Source organism: Polypterus senegalus, chromosome 12 (assembly GCF_016835505.1).
Source record: "Polypterus senegalus isolate Bchr_013 chromosome 12, ASM1683550v1, whole genome shotgun sequence".
Classification (NCBI taxonomy): domain Eukaryota; kingdom Metazoa; phylum Chordata; class Cladistia; order Polypteriformes; family Polypteridae; genus Polypterus; species Polypterus senegalus.
The window spans coordinates 88402316-88424539 of record NC_053165.1 but is presented as its reverse complement, the minus strand read 5'-3'; the positions used below and the strand labels follow the sequence as shown (position 1 = coordinate 88424539).

Here is a 22224-nt window from a genome sequence, read left to right as displayed (position 1 = left end):
GTGTCTATAGTCGGATTCATTTGCTGATCTGGTAAAAGCAACTGAATGTAAAAAAAAAAAAGAAGGCTTTGTTGCTTTAAAGAAATGGTGTCTTAATAATTGCATCTATTTTTTTTTTAAACTGTCACTGCTACATTTTAATAGTGAAAAAATACACCACAAACAACATATTGTAATTTGCTCCTAACTACTGTATCTGCAGAAATCTAGAAGTGGAATTTGACTTGTGCTTGTATCAAAGTTGTCACACGCCAGTGGAATGCAAACACCAAGCCTCCTCCATGTAACTGTCAGTCGCAGAGTTGCGTTTTGTGACATGGAGGCCTCTGAAGCAACACTGCTTTTTGGTGTTTCTGTCACTCAGGTTTAGAAACTCTGATTACCTAATTAAAAATGTCACCCTAGAGCAAACACCTTAATAGGTTCTGAGCAGTGAAACCAGATTTAGGTTTAAAGTTAGAAAAAGTACAGCATTTAGAATCAGAGGGAGGAGTGTAGAATGGGAAAGGTCATTGTGTGGCCAGCCTTGAGCTCGTGGTGACATGTAACGGCAGTGGGGCTTTGAGTGTCTTCCAACATTTTAGATGCCTTTTGGATTTATTTTTCATCTAGAAATGTTCTTGTTTTGTGTGTACTTATGATAGATTGCTGGTTTTGGCCACTGCTTGTTTTTTGGTCTTGGCTTTGAATTTGCAGAGTCAAATTAAATCCTTTCCTTTATTGTCATGGTTCCAACAAGCCTACTGAGAGAAACAGGGTCACATTGGACCCCAAGCATGGCACTTCAACTTGCTCAACACTGAATTCAATATTGGGGACTCAAAGAGTGGGTGACATGATGCTGGCTTGCTTGGTCTATTACTTTTCACTGCCTATCTGTTATACAGCACTGCACATGTCTGTCTCTCTGTCGATCTATCGCCTTTCACTCTCTGTCAATCTGTTGTATAGCATCCCTCATTTATCTATTGTATCTATCACATAGCACCTTGATATCTATTGCCTTTAACTGTCTATTATAACACACACCTCCTATCCATCTATTATATAGTGCCTTTCCTATTTATCTGACATTTTACTGTCTATTTATTTATTATATAGTGACCCTCATTTCTACCGATTGCCTTTCACTGTACATCTTTCTATTATATAGCACTACTAAATTGTGCCTGTTGCTTTTTACATCCATTTATTGCATTTCACTCTGTTTATTGTGTAGCTCTCCACATATCTATTTGTTGCCTTTCACTCTCTATATAGTATATAGCACTCTTCATATCCATCTTTTGCCTTTCAGTGCCTATCTATTATATAGTGCCTTTCTTATCGATGTAGAGCGCTTCACTATCCATGTATCTGTTATGTAACGTACCTCATATCTATTGCCACTTACTCTTTATATGTCATATAGTGCCTTTCATATCTATCTATCTGTTGTTGTTTGTTTTACTATTTATTATCTATTAAACAGATAAGACAGGCACTTTTTATTTATTATATAGCACTCCTCATATCAATCTTTTGCCATTCATGGTCTACCCATTATAGATAGAGCAAGTGCTATGTAAAGGGTAGACCATGAAAGGCAATAGATCGATATGAGGAGTGCTATATAATTGATAGACAGATAGAAATGAGAGGCCCTTTTATAATAGATAATAGACAATAAAAGGCTATAGATAGATAACAGGCACTATATAACATAGATATGAAAGGCACTTTATGATTGATTGATAGATCGATACATCTATCATTGTCTTTCATATCTAGCTATTATATAGTCTCTTTCATATCTATCTATGTCTATCACCTTTTATTGTCTTTATGAGTGTTTATCAATTATATAGTGTCCCTCATATCCATCAGTTGCCTTTCACTGGTCATCTACAGTATGAATTTATTATAAGAGCCTTTTACATCTATGTGTCTATAATGGTGACCCCTGTCCCAACTTCTCTGGCAGTTGATGAGTGAAAACCTGATTTATCGCAGGTCAGTTCTTCCTCTAACCTCACGTAATTCGGGATGCCCCTGATTGCACTTTCCACAGTCTCGCTCATTTGTATAAGGACCATGGACAGCACTGGAACTGGGTCAGTGGGTTAACGTTTATGAGCGCCTCTGGGCTGTTTGTCAGTCTGTTCAAACAGAGAGCAGCTCTGTAATGACATATTTGTGTAGCACTGCTACTCTTTGTTTATAGAAAGAGAAAAAAAAAACGGAGCGTGGAAAAGAGGCCGTGCCAGTTGGTTGTCATTACTGGTGTCCAGGGTTTGGGCCGTTTATGAACTAAAGCATAAATTCCAGTTCTGTACTTAGAGTTGGGACTGGAATTGCACCGAGCTTTGTGGAAATCCAGTAAACAGTATAAAACTTATTATTAATCTAAATAGAAAGACAATTAAATAAACTGAATACATTCAATCACGATGTATTACAATTACTTATTATGCTGGATCGCTTCTCAACTCCGCAGTTTTTTTTCCCAAAAAAGTTGTTTGGAATTTGATTAAGACAACGTTTCTCAGAAAACATGGACATGGGCCAGGGCTGTGACTCATGCTACAACCACAGGACTTGCCTGCCTGGCCTCTGCCAGAGAACATCAGTAGCAGTTTTGTGACATGTGACTTTGCCTGTAGCTGAAGAACAAGCCTAATGAATCGAACCGGGTGACAGGGACACCTATGGCTCGCTCCTCTTAGTCCACACACTGAAGCACAACACACACCTGTAGCTTCTGAGTCATCAGCTCGCAATCCTCCATGAGCTGTGGGATGATTTCTGCCTGCTTCCTCAGGTTCTCCAGCTCCTGCACACAGAAGAGAGAAGGAAAGGTCATTAACCTCTTGTCACACATGACATACAGAGAGCCTGAAAAGACAACCACATTAGTCAGCAGGCAATTTAATCATTCAATCCAAGTAAATAATAAATATATCAGAAAAGATGTCCGAAACATTTTAACCAATAAGAACAACTGATTAAGTGGCTAACTAAAAGAAGTCACAGTTGTGTGGGTTGTTACAAAATTGGCTCAAACACAGGAAACAAAAGGTTATGGTGCACGGAACCTTATGAGGATTAGGTGACGTTAAAAGTGGTGTCCTCCAAGAGTCGGTGCTGGGGCTGCTGCTGTTTTTAATTACATAAGAGATCTGAACAGGAATAGAAAGAACAAGGTGAATAACTTGGTAGATGATACCAAACAAGGAGGAAGGCCAGATGATGTTTAATCCGTTGAATCATTAAAGAGGGACTTGAACAGAATTCCAAGAGCTGAGGAAATTTCAACATTAAGTAAATGTAACGTATTACATGTAGGAAGCAGAAATGTTTGATTTGAAGACACAATGGGAGGTCCAAACCTTGAAAGTTCAGCTTATGAGAAAGACCTGGAAGTCATAGTGGACTGCTCTGTATAGGTATGTGTATATACTGTGTATATATCTATATCATCTATATCACATATATATATACATATACATACATACGGTGGTACCTTGGTATACGTCCTTAATCCGTTCCAGATCCTTGGACTTATACCAAACAGGACTTATACCAAACAAATTTTTCCCATAAGAAATAATGGGAAAATGATTAATTCGTTCCCATGAAAAAAAAATCCTATTGTTATTGGCATATTAATACATTGATGGGGTTGTATAAAATAATGTAATCACTGCTTAATACTAAAATACATAAATACAAAAGCATTTAGATGAAATAAATGAAAATGACTTGTCCAATAACAATGAGTTTAATTTTACTGCACAACAAAGGAGAGCGTTACAGTTCTTCCAAAGCAGCCACTTCAGGCGATTGTGTAGCACTGCCGTTGTTCTTCTTCTGGCAGTCTTCAATCCAAATCCCTAAAGCAGATTCCATCCAGACTACTGCCTTATTACATCCACTTACAACTTGTTTTGCACCCTGGTTAAAAGGACACTGCGGCCGTAGATTTTATATTCCTTTCCTATTTTTTAAATAAAAAGAATCGTAGCCTTCAACAAATCTAAAACGTTTACCTTTTCGGCAATCGTTAACATCTTCCGTTTGCACTTGGGCACGGCCCCTGAAGCAGTAGCAGATCGTTTTGGTGCCATAATGAAGGGCTTGACTATGCACAAAGATAAACACAAAAGAGCACAACTCTTTACACAGCGAAACACGTTGATGCTGAATGAGCGAGATGAGACTTCCTGGTTAACACTGCATTCAGCAGGCAGGAACTTAACTGCGTGCTCTGATTGGTTAGCTTCTCAGTCATCCGCCAATAGCGTCCCTTGTATGAAATCAACTTGGCAAACCAACTGAGGAAGCATGTACAGGAAGTAAAAAAGACACATTGTCCACAGAACCCGCGAAGCAGCGAAAAATCTGCGTTATATATTTAGATATGCTTTCATATAAAATCCACGATAGAGTGAAGCTGCAAAAGTCGAAGTGCGATATAGCGAGGGATTACTGTACAGGTTAAAACTTGGCCCTTTTTTTTTTTTTTGAAGGCGCGTGCCCGGTATACCACACGTGGTGTTCTAGCACACGAGTCGTATACCAAGCAAAATATTTCACCTCTAAACAGGACGTATACCAAGTTGGACTTATTCCAAAGCAGACGTATACCGAGGTACCACTGTGTGTGGTATATACTGTATATATATATATATATATATATATATATATATAATAAAAATACACACACATGGTGTCCATAAAGTCAGTGTGCAATTTAACCTAGTTGTAACTTTGTAAGTATGTGTGATAGAATCTGTAAAAAGGATTACAAAGAAGAAACACATTTTTATTGTTCTTGTTAATTTTCCCCAAATGTGGCAAAAAAAAAATTTCTAAAGACAAAAACAAAAAACTAGATCACATCACATATACTTACAAAGTTACAACTACGTTAAATTGCACACTGACTTTATGGACACCGTGTGTGTATGTGTGTATATATATATATATATATATATATATATATATATATATATATATATATATATATATATATATATATATATATATATATATATATATATATATATATATATATATATATATATATATATATATATATATATATATATATATATATATATATATATATATAGATATATATAGAGATAGATTATCTATCTATCTGTATATCTATTGTGGCAAAGGTGCTTATATAGGCATCGACCCAACACAGGCTGACAACGGAGGCACATGTAGAAATAAAGTTTTTAAATTTTTCTTCAGCCTTGGGGCACGTCTTCCCTGTGTCCCACAGGGCCAACAGAGACCCAAAACAACACACAAAGTAAATCACCCCAATCAAACCACTACTCCTCTCCTCTCCCAGGCAGCATCGTCATCGTCCTCCCGACTCTGGTGCCTAGAGTAGTGGCTGCAGGCTCCTCTTATAGCACATACTTCAGGCTGCACTTCCGGGTGTGGCTGCAGTCCACCCCACATGGGCTCGTTAAGCCATGCAGCTCCCCCTGGCAGTGGCCACAGAGCACAACTAGGATGAGCTCCAGTGTTCCACCATCGTGGCCCCCGATGCAACCCAGGGGAGCAGCAATGGGATGCACACTACATCCCCCGGAACATTTGCTCCAGTGTCAAAGGGGTGTCCCGGCTGTCCGCCACACTATATATCTATATGTATATCTATATGTATATCTATATCTCAGAAGCCAGTAGCCTTCTTAGTGTTATGTTTACAACCAGAAAAACGAGGCAAAAAGTTGCATTTCTTTAACAAGAAAAAAAGATATTAATGTGTAAACAAAACATGTAAATACCAAAAATGTCAATATGATTACAGTAGGAAAGGTCTGTCGGGTGTTCACTGCTGATTCAGACTGAGCACACATACATGTTTTGAGTCACACAGCCTGACATCACAATCGGGACTGTAGACGCACATTCTTATTTGTTCAGTTTGCTTGCACACGAGGGTAGAATGCCGGCACCTGATCTGCACAATTGATGCACCCTTTGTGTTGTTGCAGGCTACTACAGGACACGGCTTAGTGACTTCCTTAAAGTCCCCAGACCCCCCCCCAACACAACTGTTGACAGCTGAACAGTGCTTAGGGGGCTGATGTTTTTCTTGTCCTTTTACGTGATTGCAATCTTTTGGCCTTTTTGTCACGCACCTACTTCCACCACAGTAAACCTTCAAATTCCCCAGGCTTATAACGGCGGTTTGGTCTTACAGGGTTGTATGCGTTTAGTTTCACTATCCGTATCAACGTCTGGTGAGCAGTTCACATGGTCATCACCTATCACTTGATTCAACTGAAGGTTTAGTTTCAGTTTGCTTTAAAGTTGGTGTGGTATATCTCCCGGCATCAATTATGGACACGGGTGATTCAAAACACCCATGCCAAAGAACCGCTCCAGCCACACTAACGTGCCCCCCTCCTTAAGCCACGAGTGTGGCAATTATTTAAAAACTGGCCAATCGTTTCAAGCCTTGGACCCACTATACCACATTCCTACCCCCTTAAGCCACCACTTGCACAGGAAGGCTCCAGATTTTTTATAAAGGACAGTTTCCTGCTGTGGTTTTGACGGCTTTGATTTTCTCTTTTTTTTTTTTTTGAAAATCTCCAATTTTATTCACCCTGTTTTTATGGATCATTTATTTATTGACCGTTTTGAAGCACTATTTATTTGATTTTGGTTTTGTTTGATTTTTAATACAAGCACTTGCATCATCCCCTTGCTCAGTTTGATTTGTCCTCATTGCACAGCTCATCCGGTTACATTAGCGACAGTGGTGGGTTCAAGGGGCTCCCAGAAGAGTGGTGGGAGCATGGAGCAGGACCAGCATCATCACAGTTGGCTTTACTGTCTCACTCCATTGTGTTTTGGTTAACACCCTGGCTAACTCTCTCCCTTTACCAGTCATACAAATATGAATATTTATGAGGTAGAATGGCAAACATATACACAACCAGTCAAAAGTTTTAGAACACCTCAGTTTTTCCAGTTTTTCTTCAAAGTTAATCAGTTGAAATGCAATGAATGACACAAAATTTTCACCAAAATGGTGAAAAAGTAAGAGGTAAACAGCCAGAGGTTTAAATGTAAAGTTTCGGTTGGCAAAAACTGGAAAAAAAGAAAATTTTAGAATGTTACAAATGGGCCTTCTTCAGGGAACAACTAATAGGTTACAACCTACAGATGTTTAGCAGTAATTTTACATTTTAAAAAGAATTGCTAAGTGTTAAGGAAGACCACGAAGTGGGAGATAACCCGAGGTGGCTGTGCAGGATCAGAGCGGTCTCTGTAAAATTGAACCGTCTCTCCCACCGCCTTGGGCAGTTTCATGGTGGATTTACATTTTTTTTTTTTATTCCATGAAAGTCTAAAAGTGGTAGCCCCTGAATCAAATCTGCTTTTTCATATTGAGTTCATGGCAAGACACCCAAAAATGCTACCAAACAATGTATAAGGAAGGGGATGGAATGGTTAGGATGATTACAGTCAGTGTTAGGAGATGAACAGCTGCATTGTGAAGACAATAGGAAAAAAATGAAACAAAGCCCCCAAGACCCTCCCTCTCCCCCCGAGGCGGCCCAGTTATCAGCTGCATTGGTGAATTCCATCACAGAAAAGTCCAGTGGACTGAAAGGTCTTGCATAAAATAACAGCCGCCTTTCATGTTCATCAGCAGCAGCAGCAGGAGAGGTCTAAAGTCTGCCCTGGGGATTTAATTACCCACTGTGTTGTCTCCATTTAATTAATATCTGATATCTGAACAACAGGAAGAGGGCACAAAAATACAGTTAAATAACTGCTATGCTAGTAGAAATGTTAAACATGGAGCTAATCAAAATAAAAGAGCAGATTTCAAAAATGTGTTTCAAACAAACCGTATAAGACAGAAACACAATCCTGACATCACTGGACAGAGCAAAGTTCGGTTCAATGGTCCTTGAGGTTGTATGCACTCAACAAGAGCACCATGTGTAGCTTGACAAACATCTAAATGGTAGACCATTTCTTGCCACATACAAGTCAACTGGTCCATAGTTACTGAATTCACAGCTTCCTCGATTCAGTGTCGCAAATCTTTAAGATTAACGGGCTTAGGTGGAACAAACACTCTTTCTTTAATGTACCCCCATAGATTAAAAATCACAGGGGGTAAGGTCTCGAGATCTGGTAGGCCATAGATGATGAGCAAGATCTTGTTGTCCACCTCTTCCAATCCATCATCCTGGGATGGTGTCGTTCTGGTAACACCGGCGTTGTCGCCATTTTACTATAAACGAGAAACAGCACTCGTGGCATTCGCTGGTACTTTTAGATAGATAGATAGATACTTTATTAATCCCAAGGGGAAATTCACATAATCCAGCAGCAGTATACTGATGCAAAGAAATAATATTAAATTAAATAGTAATAAAAATGAAAAAAATTTTAAACTTTGAACTTTCCTCTGTCCAGTGATGTGCGGAATGTGTTTCTGTCTTATACAGTTTATTTGAAATACATTTTTGAAATCTGCTCTTTCATTTTGCATAGCCCTCCTTGTATTTATTCTTCTATTATGGAAATCCCATTCACTTCCCGAATCTTCTGTTTATGGCTGGGTTGAGTAATTTGAGAGTCAAAAGCCGCCATATAAAAACCTGAGTGTTGGTGTTTGCCATTCTGTTTGAAATAATCGGACTTATTTACCAAAGTCCCCGCTGTCTGCTCTGCGCAGTGCTCCTGTGTGGCAGGTTGGCGTTGAGGACGTTTTGTTTAGCTGAACTCGGCTCTAAAATGAAGGCAAGCAGGCAAATGTCTCTGCTCATACATTTGGGGTTGAATTCAAACAGAATAACACGAATGTCCCAGTCAAAAAATTTTTTTGCTGGTGATGAACGTTACGGCGAGTAAGTTGGTGGCCTCTGTTCTCCCGTACAGAAGTGTACATGTGATTAAAAAGTAGCAAAGCAAAAGCCACAAAACTAAGTAATAATGTAAAATCAATAATAAAAAATTAAGTTAAGGAAACAAAAGTGACCACCAATAATGAGATTTACAAAAAAAAGGGTGAAATAAAAAGAGCACACACTTGAAGAAGGAGTCCCCATCTGAACCATAACGACTGAAAAGTTGGCGTAGCACTTGATTTGATGACCTGGCTTAAGTTTATTTTTTTTTTTTATTTATGCAGTCTTTCTGTTTTTGCTTATAAATGTTCTGTATTAATTCTGCTTTTATTGCTATATATTTTTATAATTTTTTTTTGTAATTTTGTTTCTCTGTAGTGCTGGTGTGTTTTGCCCTGCCTCCTGTATGTAGAGCCTAAGGAGGTGGCACCACCTAATCATGCAGCAGGCCCCAGTCGAAGCTTTGGGATGTTTCAGCAGCTTCGGCATTGTAGCGGCGTGCTTTGTTTGTTCATTATTGGATTTGTTTGAGTTTTGAGCCCTGCACGTGCAGAAAGGTTCTGTTTTTGGTTGGAGTTTATTGGATTTGTTTATTTTAGGTTCCTTCTTGTTTTTTGCCTTGTGTTTTTTGTAACCCTGTGGTGTCTGTGTATATCATGAAGACGAGGATGCCCAACATGTTGGCATGGGGTGCCGCTGCAGAAACCACATTCGGCGACTTAAATGTGGCCCTTACATCAGCTCCTGTACTACTTGCCTCTAAATTCCCATTGCCTTTTCTTCTCCAGACTGACGGCTCAACCACTGGTTTTGGCGTTGTACTGAGCAAAGTCATTGAAGGAGCTGAACACTCCATAATGTATCTCAGCCAGAGACTGTTGCACCAGGAGAGACACTACGTGGTGATTGAGCAGGAGGCCTAGGCTATTAAGTGTGTGGTGACATGCCATTGCTACTACCTTTTATGTGGTGGAAGGTCATTCTGATGACAGATCATGCCCATTCTGCAATGACTGGCCTTCCACCCTGGTTTCACCAGGTGGTTTCTTAACCACCAGCCTTTCAAGTTCTCCATGCTGAATCGGGATAGGAAGAAATTTTTAAAAAGATGCAAAACATGGAGAAGAAAGGTATAAAAAAAAAAAAAAAATCAACGATAATAAAAAAAACAAATAAAGGCCTACAAATCGTCTTATAGTTTACGCCGGTAACAGCAGCGTGAAAGCAACTTTATTGCATTTGCTCAAGCCATGTGAATGAAGTTTATGACTGCTATGCTAATAACGCACATGTCGGGAAACCAAATGCCCTGACACGACAAGGCTTGAGTCACTAGGATTTTCCAAGTAAAACACTTTTGACTATAAGAGTGGCCAGTTCGACAAACAATGTCGAGAGGAAGCGGCAAGAACAGATGGTTCTATTATAAGAGAAAAAAGGAAATTGCGAGGGAAGAGGGATTGAGTGTGTATTATTATACCAGACCAAACCGACAACCCAGATATCGAATATAAAACACGAGGTCTACATTGATTATTAGGTTTCAACCAATCTTGGACACGTAGCCCAGCTAATCTTTACATATAAAGTAACTTTGACTTGAAAAAGAGTAAGACGGATCAGGAGATGAGACATAACCAAAAAACAAGCTGAGGTTGCTGCAAAAATCTCTAGCCGAAAAGAATGTCAAGTTCAAAACATCGGTCAAAAAAATTAAAGATCACAAAGAAAACAAAAGCAGGGGCGAATAGCAGAAACGAATTAGACAAAAAGGGAATTGTGCACCGGTTGTGTTAATATCCTAATCTCGGATACTAAAGGGATGTGTGTGCTGACCATTAAGCACAACGACTATAAGAAAAAAAAATCCCGTAAGTCTGCGTCTACTTATGATGGTGACAAAATGCGTCCCACAGAAGCGATTTGATGCTGCACGATGTGAACGCTGCTGCTATGAAAACAGCATACTGATTTTACTTGCACGCATACTATATGTAAATCTGGAGGATTCCACCAGGTGGCAGTGCAAAAAAAAAAAAGACAGCAACAGCAACACAGCAGACCTTTAAACGTATCGCACCATTGCGATGGGGAATACGTGACCCTTGTATTGCGCGTATGAGAAATGGATAAAGAGAAGCACCGCAAATACTTTCGTATGTCAGCATTTGAGTTTGATTATTTGCTTCACCGGATCGACCTGTTCTTCAGACATCGAAGCACACACAATGATCCTTTTGGAGCTTTCATGCTGCTTGCCGTCACACTGCATTATAATCCCCACTTCTTTTCTCTGACATTTTTCTCTCTGCATGGACAGATCTGTCTCGAATTTGCTTCCAGTTCGTCGTATACGTTTCCTCGTCACTTTCAAAAAGCTGCCGATCTGACGCCAGCTGTTCTGACAGGCATGTTTGTCACTTTGGAGATGTTGATGGTAAACAACGATGCGGACGTCATGTACCAAAACTTGAACAGACACGCCACCCAAATTTTTTACTGGTACTGCAACTCGTGCACATGTCACGTTAATTTCTGACGACTTGCTCAGAGGATGTGTCAAAAGAGTGCTGGAAATGCGTGGCAGCCGTGATGTGTAAGAGTGCTGAGCATTGTGTATATCCTGGTCCTAAGATGATGACAGTCTTTACACCTTTATTTCCATCATTTGAGTGTTGGCAGTATGACTGGTAAAGGGAGAGAGTTAGCTAGGGTATACTGGGCAGAGGATTCTAAGGATAGGGCTGCCAGACAAGAGATAAAGAGGAGGTTTATGGATGTGGTGAGAGATGATATGCAGGTGGTGGGTGTAATGGATCAAGATGACGAGGACAGGAAGAGATGGAACAAGATGATGTGCTGTGGCGACCCCTAACAGCCGAAAGACGAAGTTAAACATAACTAAACGAGTCTATGCCCTGAAAACCCAAAAATCACGTGGCAGTGTTCTCTTTCTTTTACACTCGATTGTTAGCCAAATTCTAGACAAAGAGACTTTTGACAGACACTTTACTATTTGTTTGATTCATTTCATTCTTTTCTCCAAATAGTATGCTCAAGGTCCTTGATTCTTCCACTAGGCCTTTTCGCTAACATGCGGGTCACAGGGCGGCTCAACTGTATACTGACTTGGCATGATACGGTTCATACGCACGCACAGAATTTTTTTTTTCCCCCATAGATAATGTATGCATGCTAATAAAAGAAACCTTTCTGATTCTGTTATTCATGCCGAAGTGTTAAGTGGCAGAATTTCAGAAAAGATTCGAGTCAGCAGTGCCATTGATACCCTTAAGCATCGCCTTATTTGCCTAAGAGCTCAATGCAAATGAAGTGCCAGCACAGTATTGCGAAAATTGCTCCATCTGAATAAAAATCTAAAAGCAAAATGCGAAAATACACGCTTGTATTCTGTTCGAGGTACTTTTAAACAGTGGGTTGGACAGCTGTTGAAGTCTCTAATAATTAGACTTGCAAGGCAGTGGGGCTTGAAGCTTTTTGTTCTCGTAAGGGAAATCAGATCATTGCTTTTTTATTCATGTAACACCAGGAACTGCCTGGCAGAGAGTTACCAGATTTAGCACATCATTAGGAGACGGTGAGCCTTGGTAAAAGTCCTCCTTGTGGATCGGGGGGTTTGCACTTCCCTCCAGGCTCGTCTGACCATATCGGGCCCCTCAAGCTTGTCTGACTGAGCTGACTTATTCATCTCGTCCATTAGAGATGAACGTTATATCAATTCAGTTCCCTTGTTCTAAGACAATTTCTTTCCCTTAGCGGAAAGATGTAGAATTTCTAATGGAAGGCAGCAGAAGATGAGGCATTAACTTTACCCTACAGTGGGTTCAGAAAGTGTTCAAAACCCTTTGCTTATTGCATTGCAGGTTTAATGTTAAATGAATTCATTTGCCATTTTTGCCCATCGATCTACACTCAGTACCCATAATGACAAAATGAAGACATGCATCGACCAATACCCTATGGTTGTTAAAACCACAACGGGACAGGGCTCGTGTGATTTCTGCATGATGGCCTCTCTAATGTAGGCCCCAATTCAGTGGACAACTCCAGGAGGACGGCTCTAGGAAGTCTAAATCGGCTTATAAGCCAGTCATCGTCACAAGCCAAAACAATCCTTGTGTTCCCTAAAGGATCGGCACAAAGCGATCTCCTTGGGTCACCGGCCAGTGGTGATATCCTCCAAAAGAGTGAACGCTGCCATTACAAGGCTATGTCTTACGAAACACAGCACACCTAAGGCTCTGTTTCCAAATCTTTGTGGTGTCATGACTTCTGACATGCCCATGTCTTCAGGACTCGCCTTTGTGGGGTGGATTGTCCCCCACTCTGTGAATTTAGTGCGGCCCACCACAGGACACTGTTTGTGAATTTAGCGCCACTCACCATGGGTCCCCCTTCTGGGAACATGGTGCCACCCACCTTGGGTCTACCTTCCAGGAACTTGGCGCCACCCACCATAGGTACCCCTTCTGGGATCTTGGTGCCACCTACCACGGGCCGCACTCCGGGAACATGACACCACCCACCTCAGGTCCCCCTTTTGGGAACTTGGCGCCACCCACCACGGGTCCCCTTTCTGGGAACTTGGCGCCACCCACCATAGGTTCCCTTTCTGGGAACTTGGCGCCACCCACCACAGGTCCCACTCCGGGAACATGACACCACCCACCACATGTCCCCCTTCTGGGAACTTGGCGCCACCCATCATGGGTCCCCCTTCCAGGAACTTGGTGCCACCCACCATGGGTCCCTCTCTGGGAACTTGGTGCCACCCATCACGCGTCCCACTCCGGGAACATGACACCACCCACCACATGTCCCCCTTTCTGGGAACTTGGCGCTACAAACACAGTTCCCCCTTCTGGGAACTTGGCGCCACCCACCACGAGTCCCCCTTCTGGGAACTTGGCGCCACCAACACAGGTCCCCTTTCTAGGAACTTGGTGCCACCCACCATGGGCCCCCCTCCAGGTATTTAGTGCGGTGCTTGGGATGGGCACCCTTCGTAAATTAAGTGCGATCTACCGATGCTTTTCCATCTTGGCTTGGTAAATCGGGCACGATCATCAGAACAGGGTTTAAGGAGGTCGTCCAGGGTCAGCTGTGATCCTGCTGTGAACCAACCGCAATCATTGGAGCATTGAGGGGGTGGGTGGGTTTTGTCCTGGGTTGGCCGCTGCCCACATGTTGGGAAACACCACACTAAGACAAGTAACATTCAAAGTGTGAGTTGGGTGTTATTAACTACACTGCAGACGGCAGTGCTGAGACAACATGTCCATTAACTGCGATGTAATTAGTGTGACGTTGAAATGTGTTTCTGTTCACTTCATTGTCCTGTCACCCGGTGTCACTAAAAATGGCAACACCAAAAAACTGCTTAGGACTTGCGGCTGGTCGACAATTTAAAGGCCAAATTTGTGTTTTATAAATCCCGACCTTTGCATAAGAAATGGCACACGCACGTTTTACGCAGGAGGGCCCCCACTCTCCACCACACTAGTGGGTCATTTATTCCATGTGTTTTTGGTTCCCTGTGTCACTAAGCTTCTTTTCTGTGTGAACAAGACAGAGTTTTGACTTCACTTCACCATCTCCTGTTCATTGAAACTTGCATTAACTGACCTTTGATCAAAACGTAGAGAAATGTCGAGCAAAATGACACCTTCATTTTGCAAGCTTTTGAGGCAACTCGGGCCCCTTCATCAGGCAAGATGTTCTCATCAATTGATGTAATCTTGGCTGAAGAAAGGGCCTGAGTTGCCTCAAAAGCTTGCAAATTGTAATCTTTCTAGTTAGCCAATAAAAGGGGTTATTTTACTTGATGTCTCGCTACGTTTATGATGGCTAACACGGTAAAACACCCTAGTACTTTGATCACAACAAAAGAGACGCAGTGCTAAATTGTTACACACCGAAGTGCAACACGGGGCACCATCAGACAAATATTGGGCCTAATGAACCTTTAGGATGATGTAGGACAAAACCAGAATGCCTAAAGATACTCTGGGAAACTCGAGATGGATGCTGCGGAGCTGGGAATTGATTTTAAATCCCACTGATCTGTAAGACAGCAGTGCTCTCGAGCCAATCCCGCCTATATGAGCCCACCCAAAGTAATGTACCTACATTAATACGTGTATAAGTAAGTGAAAAGTGGGAGAAAAAACACAGTGCCGATGATACAACAAAGAAATACTGGCTGCGAGATTGTTTTATCCATTCACCAATCCACATTGTTCATAGTAAATACGAACTGGTGTCACCCTTTGAGGTTCTGGGTGGGATGCCAGGCTTTATCAGGCACATTCCCACTCTGAAACTCACACGGCCACCTTTGGTAATAACAGACCATCTTACAGTTAAAGTTGCAATGCAAAACTCGGCCATCATTGAGCACATTCATACAACGAAGACAAAAGTCTCTGCACCAAATACTGGGGATCTAATGGGCAAAACAAGGACCTCGGGAGCAGGACTGGAATGGGGACCATCTCGGAGATCGTACAGTTGTGTTAATGGAGATGGCTTGGTCATGTCTGCCAATTCCCTCTTAATGGCAGGCCTTTGTTCAGACACTAGAAAAGAAACAAACCATGGTAGACCAAAAGAAACCTGATGCAGAGCAGTAGAAAAAGACCTTGGAAATGGAGGCCTGACTCTCCTGACAGCACCCAAAGCAGTGGGCGATGGAGATAAGTGCCGCTGCCTTGACATTACCTCCAGCCCCTGATGGCACAGAGAGGACTTGAAAAATAAATGAATGAATGAGCACATAGCAAAATAAGGTAAAGTGGTCCTAATTACTACTTGTGTTGTTGGAGAATGGTGGCGTGCTGCATGTCGATTAGCATGTGCAGGTAAGAATTTCACCATACTGTGAACACGTGACAGTAATCAGCCTATGAAATACACACTGGCAAAAAACAGAGCCGGCTCTAGCGTACTTTACTGCCCTAGGCAAGAGGCAATAAATGGCGCCTTGACACTCTGTTTACTTTTAGTGGAATCGTCACTACCAGACCCTTACATAGAAACCTGGAGACACAAGAGAGGAGCCAGCACTGGGGAGGGTTTGCTTACAGTTTGACAACGTTGAGGGGAACGTTTGATGACTTCTAGCAGTATCTGTTTACATGACTGTCTTAGGTATGTGCTTGAGGGGAGCCATTTCAGAAAACATGTAGGAATTCAAACTGTTTTAGCAAGATCACTCGATCTGTCATGGTGTCATTTATATCTGTCTAGATACCCTTAGACAGATGTGAAAGGCACTATATAGCTTTATATCTAATATAATGCCTTTCATATCTGTCTATCATTATATAAGGCTTTTTACATCTTTCTAATATAGTTTTTCTTCATCTGTCTATCATTATAGTGTCTCTTACATGTGTCTAATATAGTATTTTTTACCTGTCTATAATTACATAGTGCCATTCACATCTACCTATTTGTGTATATAGTGCCTTTCACATATCTCCATCCATCAGTATAGAATGTGTTTCACCTAGCTATCTATCTGTGTCTGTCATTATATAGTGCCTTCACATCTATCTATATCTGTATCTTTATATAGTTCCTTTCACATCTGCCTATTTGTGTATATCGTGTCTTTCACATCTATCTAATATAGTGGCATTTACATCTCTCCATCTATCATTATATAGTGCCTTTCACCTAGTTATCTATGTGTCTATCATTATATAGTGCCTTTCACCTTGCTGTCTGTGTCTGTCATTATATAGTGCCTTTCACCTAGTTATCAATGTGTCTATCATTTATATAGTGCCTTTCACCTTGCTGTCTATGTTTCTATCATTATATAGTGCCTTTCACCTTGCTGTCTGTGTCTGTCATTATATAGTGCCTTTCACCTTACTATCTATTATTATATAGTCTCTTTCACCTTGCTATCTTTGTTTCTATCATTATATAGTGCCTTTCACCTAGCTATCATTATATAGTGCCTTTCACATATACAGTAGCTTTATTATTACATTGTGACTGTTATATATCTACAGTATCTATCTATTTAATTAAAAGCATGTGTTATATAATCCAGTTATCATTTGATCCCTGATGTGTACACTGTAGCTCTCTATTTCAATGGATGGTTTGCCAGTCCACGCACACATCAGGCCAGTTTCCAGTTAATATTTCACAGATTTCCTTTGCCGTTTATTTTTAACCATGTTGGTTCCCTTCAGGATACACTTGCACACACACACCACCTAAAATTATGCAGGATTTAGATCTTCAGCCTACTGGAGAAGCTCTGCATTAGTATTCAAAAATGCATTTTCTTTATTTTAATCACCTAAGCCTGTAAAAGCACATCCTCTTGACAGCTCTACACGCGCACAAGTGGTAGTTGTGCTTCCCCATTTACTCCATGCCCGGTGAAACTGAAGGAATTCCATTTTTTTTTAAATTTTTAATGGTGCATAAAATTTACATCTCAACCTTAACAAGAGCGGAGAAAAGCAGCGCTGAGCCCTGGAAGCTTTTGAAGAGCGGATGATTAATGTTAGGGCGAGTGTGTGTGTGTGTGTGTGTGTGGGCCGGGCGGCCATGTCAGTCAGACAGCACCTACCAGCTCCTTCTCGGCGAGCTCCAACTCCAGCTCCTGCACCTTCATGCTCAGCTGCTCATTGTGCTCCTTCTCCACGTTTATTTCGTTGCATTGTGCTTCAAGCTCTGTGATCTGCAAAGAATGGCATGCAAATGTTTCATTAGTTGGGAGCACAATCTAGAAGGCAATCGTTTCTTCTTATTTAAGTATTTTTTTTTTTGTGTACAACGTCTTTCAGACCAGTCAACTACTCATTGTCAGTACTTGACTAGTTAATGTGCATTTTTCTTCAACAAAAAACTTCAATCCACCCTTGGAATTCAAGGATCTCCTACGCGGCTCCTGGAGGCAAACAGAAACTGCTGGGTTTTGTTCCAAGCCAAGCTTTTTAGTCAGATGCTAATTTTTACCTTATAAATAAACCATCTTCTTAATAGGGCCTCTTTGATTTTCTGTTTCAGAACTCGGGAGATGGGATCACAACAGGGATATCAAACTCCGCTGCTGGAGCGCACACGTTCACAAAAGCCGTCACTTTATTTGGCCTCTCATTTTCCTGTTTCTGCATATTAATGGACGCAGGCAAACCTGTCAGCTTGACATGGCTCATTCATAACGCAAACACGGGTCCTCAAAGTTTGTACAGAGGGGGGCTGCGTTCGGTATCCTGCTGTGACTGCATCACAGATTCATCGTATGGCTGAAGGGAGTCGAACTCTAGTAACACATACAAAGCAGAAGAAGACTCTGGATGGGAGGATAAAACTGTTTGAGGAGTCGTTTATGCGTACACACACCCGTGACCTGGGACAACCTACCGGCAACGTCTTCGATTAGAACATAGTATGTGTGTTGTTGTGGAATGGTTGGACACCCCACAGTCCATCCCAATCCAGATATCTGCACTGTGCTAACTGCTAGTGGCCCCCCATGAACCTGCGAGACCACAGAGCAGATGTCTGGACTGGGATGGTTTGTGGTGTGTGCAACAAAACACTTGGCGTAGTCGGCAGGATGGAAAAATGGATATTGGATAATATAGTACAATATATGGGTGGCATGGTGGGATAGCTAGTAGCACTGCCACTTAAGTAACCTGGGCATTCTGGGTTGGATTTTTTTCAATGTGAAGTTTGCAGGTTCTCCCACAGAGCATTGGTTCCATGAGGCAGCAGTGCTAACCTCTAGATTAAGGTGCTACCCAATATTATATAATATAATGTAATAATCTTCTTCTTCTTTCGGCTGCTCCTTTTAGGGGTTGTCACAGTGGATCATCTTCTTCCATATCTTCCTGTCCTCGTCATTTTACTCTGTTACCCCCATCACCTGCATGTCCTCTCTCACCCCATCCACAAATCTTCTCTTAGGCCTTCCTCTTCTCCTCTTACCTGGCAGCTCTATCCTTAACACTCTTCTCCCAATATACCCAGCATCTCCCCTCTGTACATGCCCAGACCAACACAATCTCACCTCTCTGACTTTGTCTCCCAACTTGAGCTGACCCTCTAATGTCCTCATTTCTAATCCTGTCCATCCTCGTCACACCCAATGCAAATCTTAACATCTTTAACTCTGCCACCTACAGCTCTGTCTCCTGCTTTCTGGTCAGTGCCACCGTCTCCAGCCCATATAACACAGCTGGTCTCGCTACCGTCCTGTAGACCTTCCCTTTCTCTCTTGCTGATACCCGTCTTGTCACAAATCACTCCTGTCACTCTTCTCCACCCACTCCACCCTGCCTGCACCCTCTTCTTCACTTCTCTTCCACAATCCCCATTACTCTGTACTGTTTATCCCAAGTATTTAAACTCCTCCACCTTCACCAGCTCTACTCCCTCCCTCCATCCTCACCACTCCACTGACCTCCCTCTCATTTACACACATGTATTCTGTTGTGGTGGTCCTACTGACCTTCATTCCTCTCCTCTCATATCTCCACCTCTCCAGGGTCTCCTCATCCTGCTCCCTACTCTCGCTACAGATCACAATGTCATCAGCAAACATCACAGTCCACGGGGACGCCTGTCTAATCTTGTCTGTCAACCTGTCCATCACCATTACAAATAAGATGATAATAATAATAAGTTGCATTTATAAGGTGCCTTTCACAAACCCAAGGTCGCTTTTCATACAGAGTAAAAAAAAAAAAAAAAATAACACAGAAGACAAAAGTTTGTAGAAGAGGAAAGTTTTCAGTTGAGATTTAAAGAGGAGCAATCTCAGAGAGACTGAGGAAAAGAGCTCCATATTTGAGGGGACATAAGACTGAAGGACCTGGCTCCCAGGGTGGAGAGTCTGGTCCATGGGACAGTAAGGAGATAACAGTCTTGGCTCTACACTCTGCAGCTTCAAGAAGACACCCCATGACTCCGCCCTCATTGCTTAGAGATTCCCCGCCCCTTTCAGCCCATAACCATATAAAGGTGGCTGTTCCTGAAAGAGGCATCTCCCCCTTGGTCCGAGCCTACTACAGGATGGAGCTCCAGGGACCCTCAGCACACAGCCATCAGAGACTAAAGATGTTTTGTCTGCCCCTCCCTTGCTTGTACCATTGAGTGCCAGTTTATTTTGTTATTGAAACCTGTTTTTTTGGCTATTTCACAGTTATACCAGATGGCCAGGTTGGCACCCCAACTTTTCTTTATTCTTGGTCATTTACTTATCCTTGACTATAATTTACAGTAATATATATATATATATATATATATATATATATATATATATATAATTCACTAAGTCGCCTGACCATGGGATACACACGACAGAGCCCCGCCCACCAACTCCGAGCCCCGCCCACCAACTTTAAGACCATGGGATATACACGACAGAGCCCCGCCCACCAACTTTAAGACCATGGGATATGCACAACAGAGCCCCGCCCACCAACCCTAATCCTCGCTCTCGAGGCATGCGTACTGCCTGCTCATGTGCCCGCATGCCTTAATAGTCTTACTCCCACTGGCATGCCTCCACATAAACTCAAAATTAAAATTAGTTCAGTCGTCATGCTTCTCAGAAACCTCCTGCCAGCAAGGGGTCTCTGCATTGGCACTAGACTGACTGTTACCAGCATTCACTGCAATGTACTGGAGTGTAAGACTATCGCGGTTGCTACCTCACAAACTGTCCTTATTCCCCGGATTTCAGTGACCCCATCAGATTCAAATTTGCCTTTTACTTTTACACGCAGACAATTTCCTGTTAGATTGGCCTTTGCAATGACAATTAATAAGGCACAGGGCCAAACTTTCAAAAAGATATGCCTGTATCTGCCAAAACCAGTTTTCAGTGACGGACAATTGTATGTTGCTCTCTCCAGAGTTCCATCTTTTCATTCACTGACAGTCGTATCCTCAGACCCTCCCCATTTGGACAACTGTGTCTTTCAGGAAGTGTTCACCCATCAATGAATAATTATGAGGCGTATGCTACGCCGCGGGTTGGCTAGTATAATATAATATAATATAATACAGTGCATACGTTTCAATGTGGATTTTTCTGTGTGTTTGTTTGTCTAGTGGGTGCTGGGTGGTCTCGTGGCCTTGGAACCCCTGCAGATTGTTGTTTTTTTTTTTTTGTTTTGGTTTTTCTGTCCTCCCTGGACATCAGACCTTATTTTTATTCTTTGTTAATTAGTATTGCCTAATTTTATTTTTATATTTTTTCTTTTTCTCCATCCTGTAAAGCACTTTGAGCAACATCACTTGTATGAAAATGTGCTCTAGAAATAATTGTTGTTGTTGTATGCCATTCAACAACCTATCTTGACTAAATTGTGCCCTCCTCATTTGTACAGGGCACACATGTTTCTGTCAGACGGTAGTTGGCTGGCAGCGCTGGGTACCCCTGCTAGTAGAATATTGTAGAAATGCTGTATATTCTTTATTATCTAAGCTTAGTCATCCCAATGAAGGGACATAAGAGGTCACAGCCTGTCCCCTAGAGCAAGGCAGGCAGGCAACCACCCCAGATGGGGGGCACGAAGACGCACACCCTCACTAACTTACAGTGGGCCACTTAAGAGCTTGTAAATTAGCCTGGCGTGTGTGTGAGTGTGGATGTGTGGCAAGTATACCCTGTCCTGCGCCCACATAACTCCTTTGAGATGCTGTGTGCCACATGAAGTCACGGTGATCCGTCCCCGCCATTAGCTCCTTGCATGACCATGAACAATTATAGCTCTAGACTTCTGATTTGTGGTGGGATGGCAGTCAGTAAGGCACTATAAATATTGTTTTGTTACATAGAGGGACACCGAAGAGTCCGAGTACGACTGCGTATTAAACTGTGACTTGCTCTTTCTGTTAAGCAGCCCCCTAACGGCTATTTTTAAACCCACCTACTGAGTTCAGGCACAGAGAAACACAAAGCCGTGTTAAGAAGGGATTTCATTCTCGACAGGAAGATCGGCCTCTGATTAAAAAGTTCAATAGGAACAAAAACCAGCGGCCACTGTGGTCCTCCAAGATCCGATTTTGAGAAGCCTACCACGGCCCCCCACCCACCTTCACATGTTTGCTTAGACTACTAATTGAGCTGTTAGGATAAAAGACATTAAAGTTTTTGCAGAAAGAGTTCAGACGAAAAAGAAACTCCTATTAAAAATGTTCTGACTGCATCTGCTATGTTGGGGGTCAAGTATCTTCGCAGTGTTTTCCCAAGGGGGCTTTGTTAAAATGCCAGGCTAAATGAAGTCAAATGTGTTGACTAAGAAAGAAAAAAAAATCAAAAGATGGCGAG

The 22224-nt window shown here is 41.9% G+C and overlaps 1 protein-coding gene across 1 annotated transcript in view; it reads right to left on the bottom strand.

Moving 5' to 3' along the window:
• homer2 (homer scaffold protein 2) overlaps window positions 1-22224 on the bottom strand; it is a 161981-nt gene that overhangs the window by 4302 nt on the left and 135455 nt on the right. Inside the window, exons 7-8 of the mRNA XM_039772799.1 lie at window positions 17503-17613; window positions 2732-2812 (exon numbers count right to left, since the gene is read on the bottom strand). Coding sequence (XP_039628733.1) covers window positions 2732-2812; window positions 17503-17613 — 192 coding nt within the window. The remainder of the gene's footprint in view (window positions 1-2731; window positions 2813-17502; window positions 17614-22224) is intronic.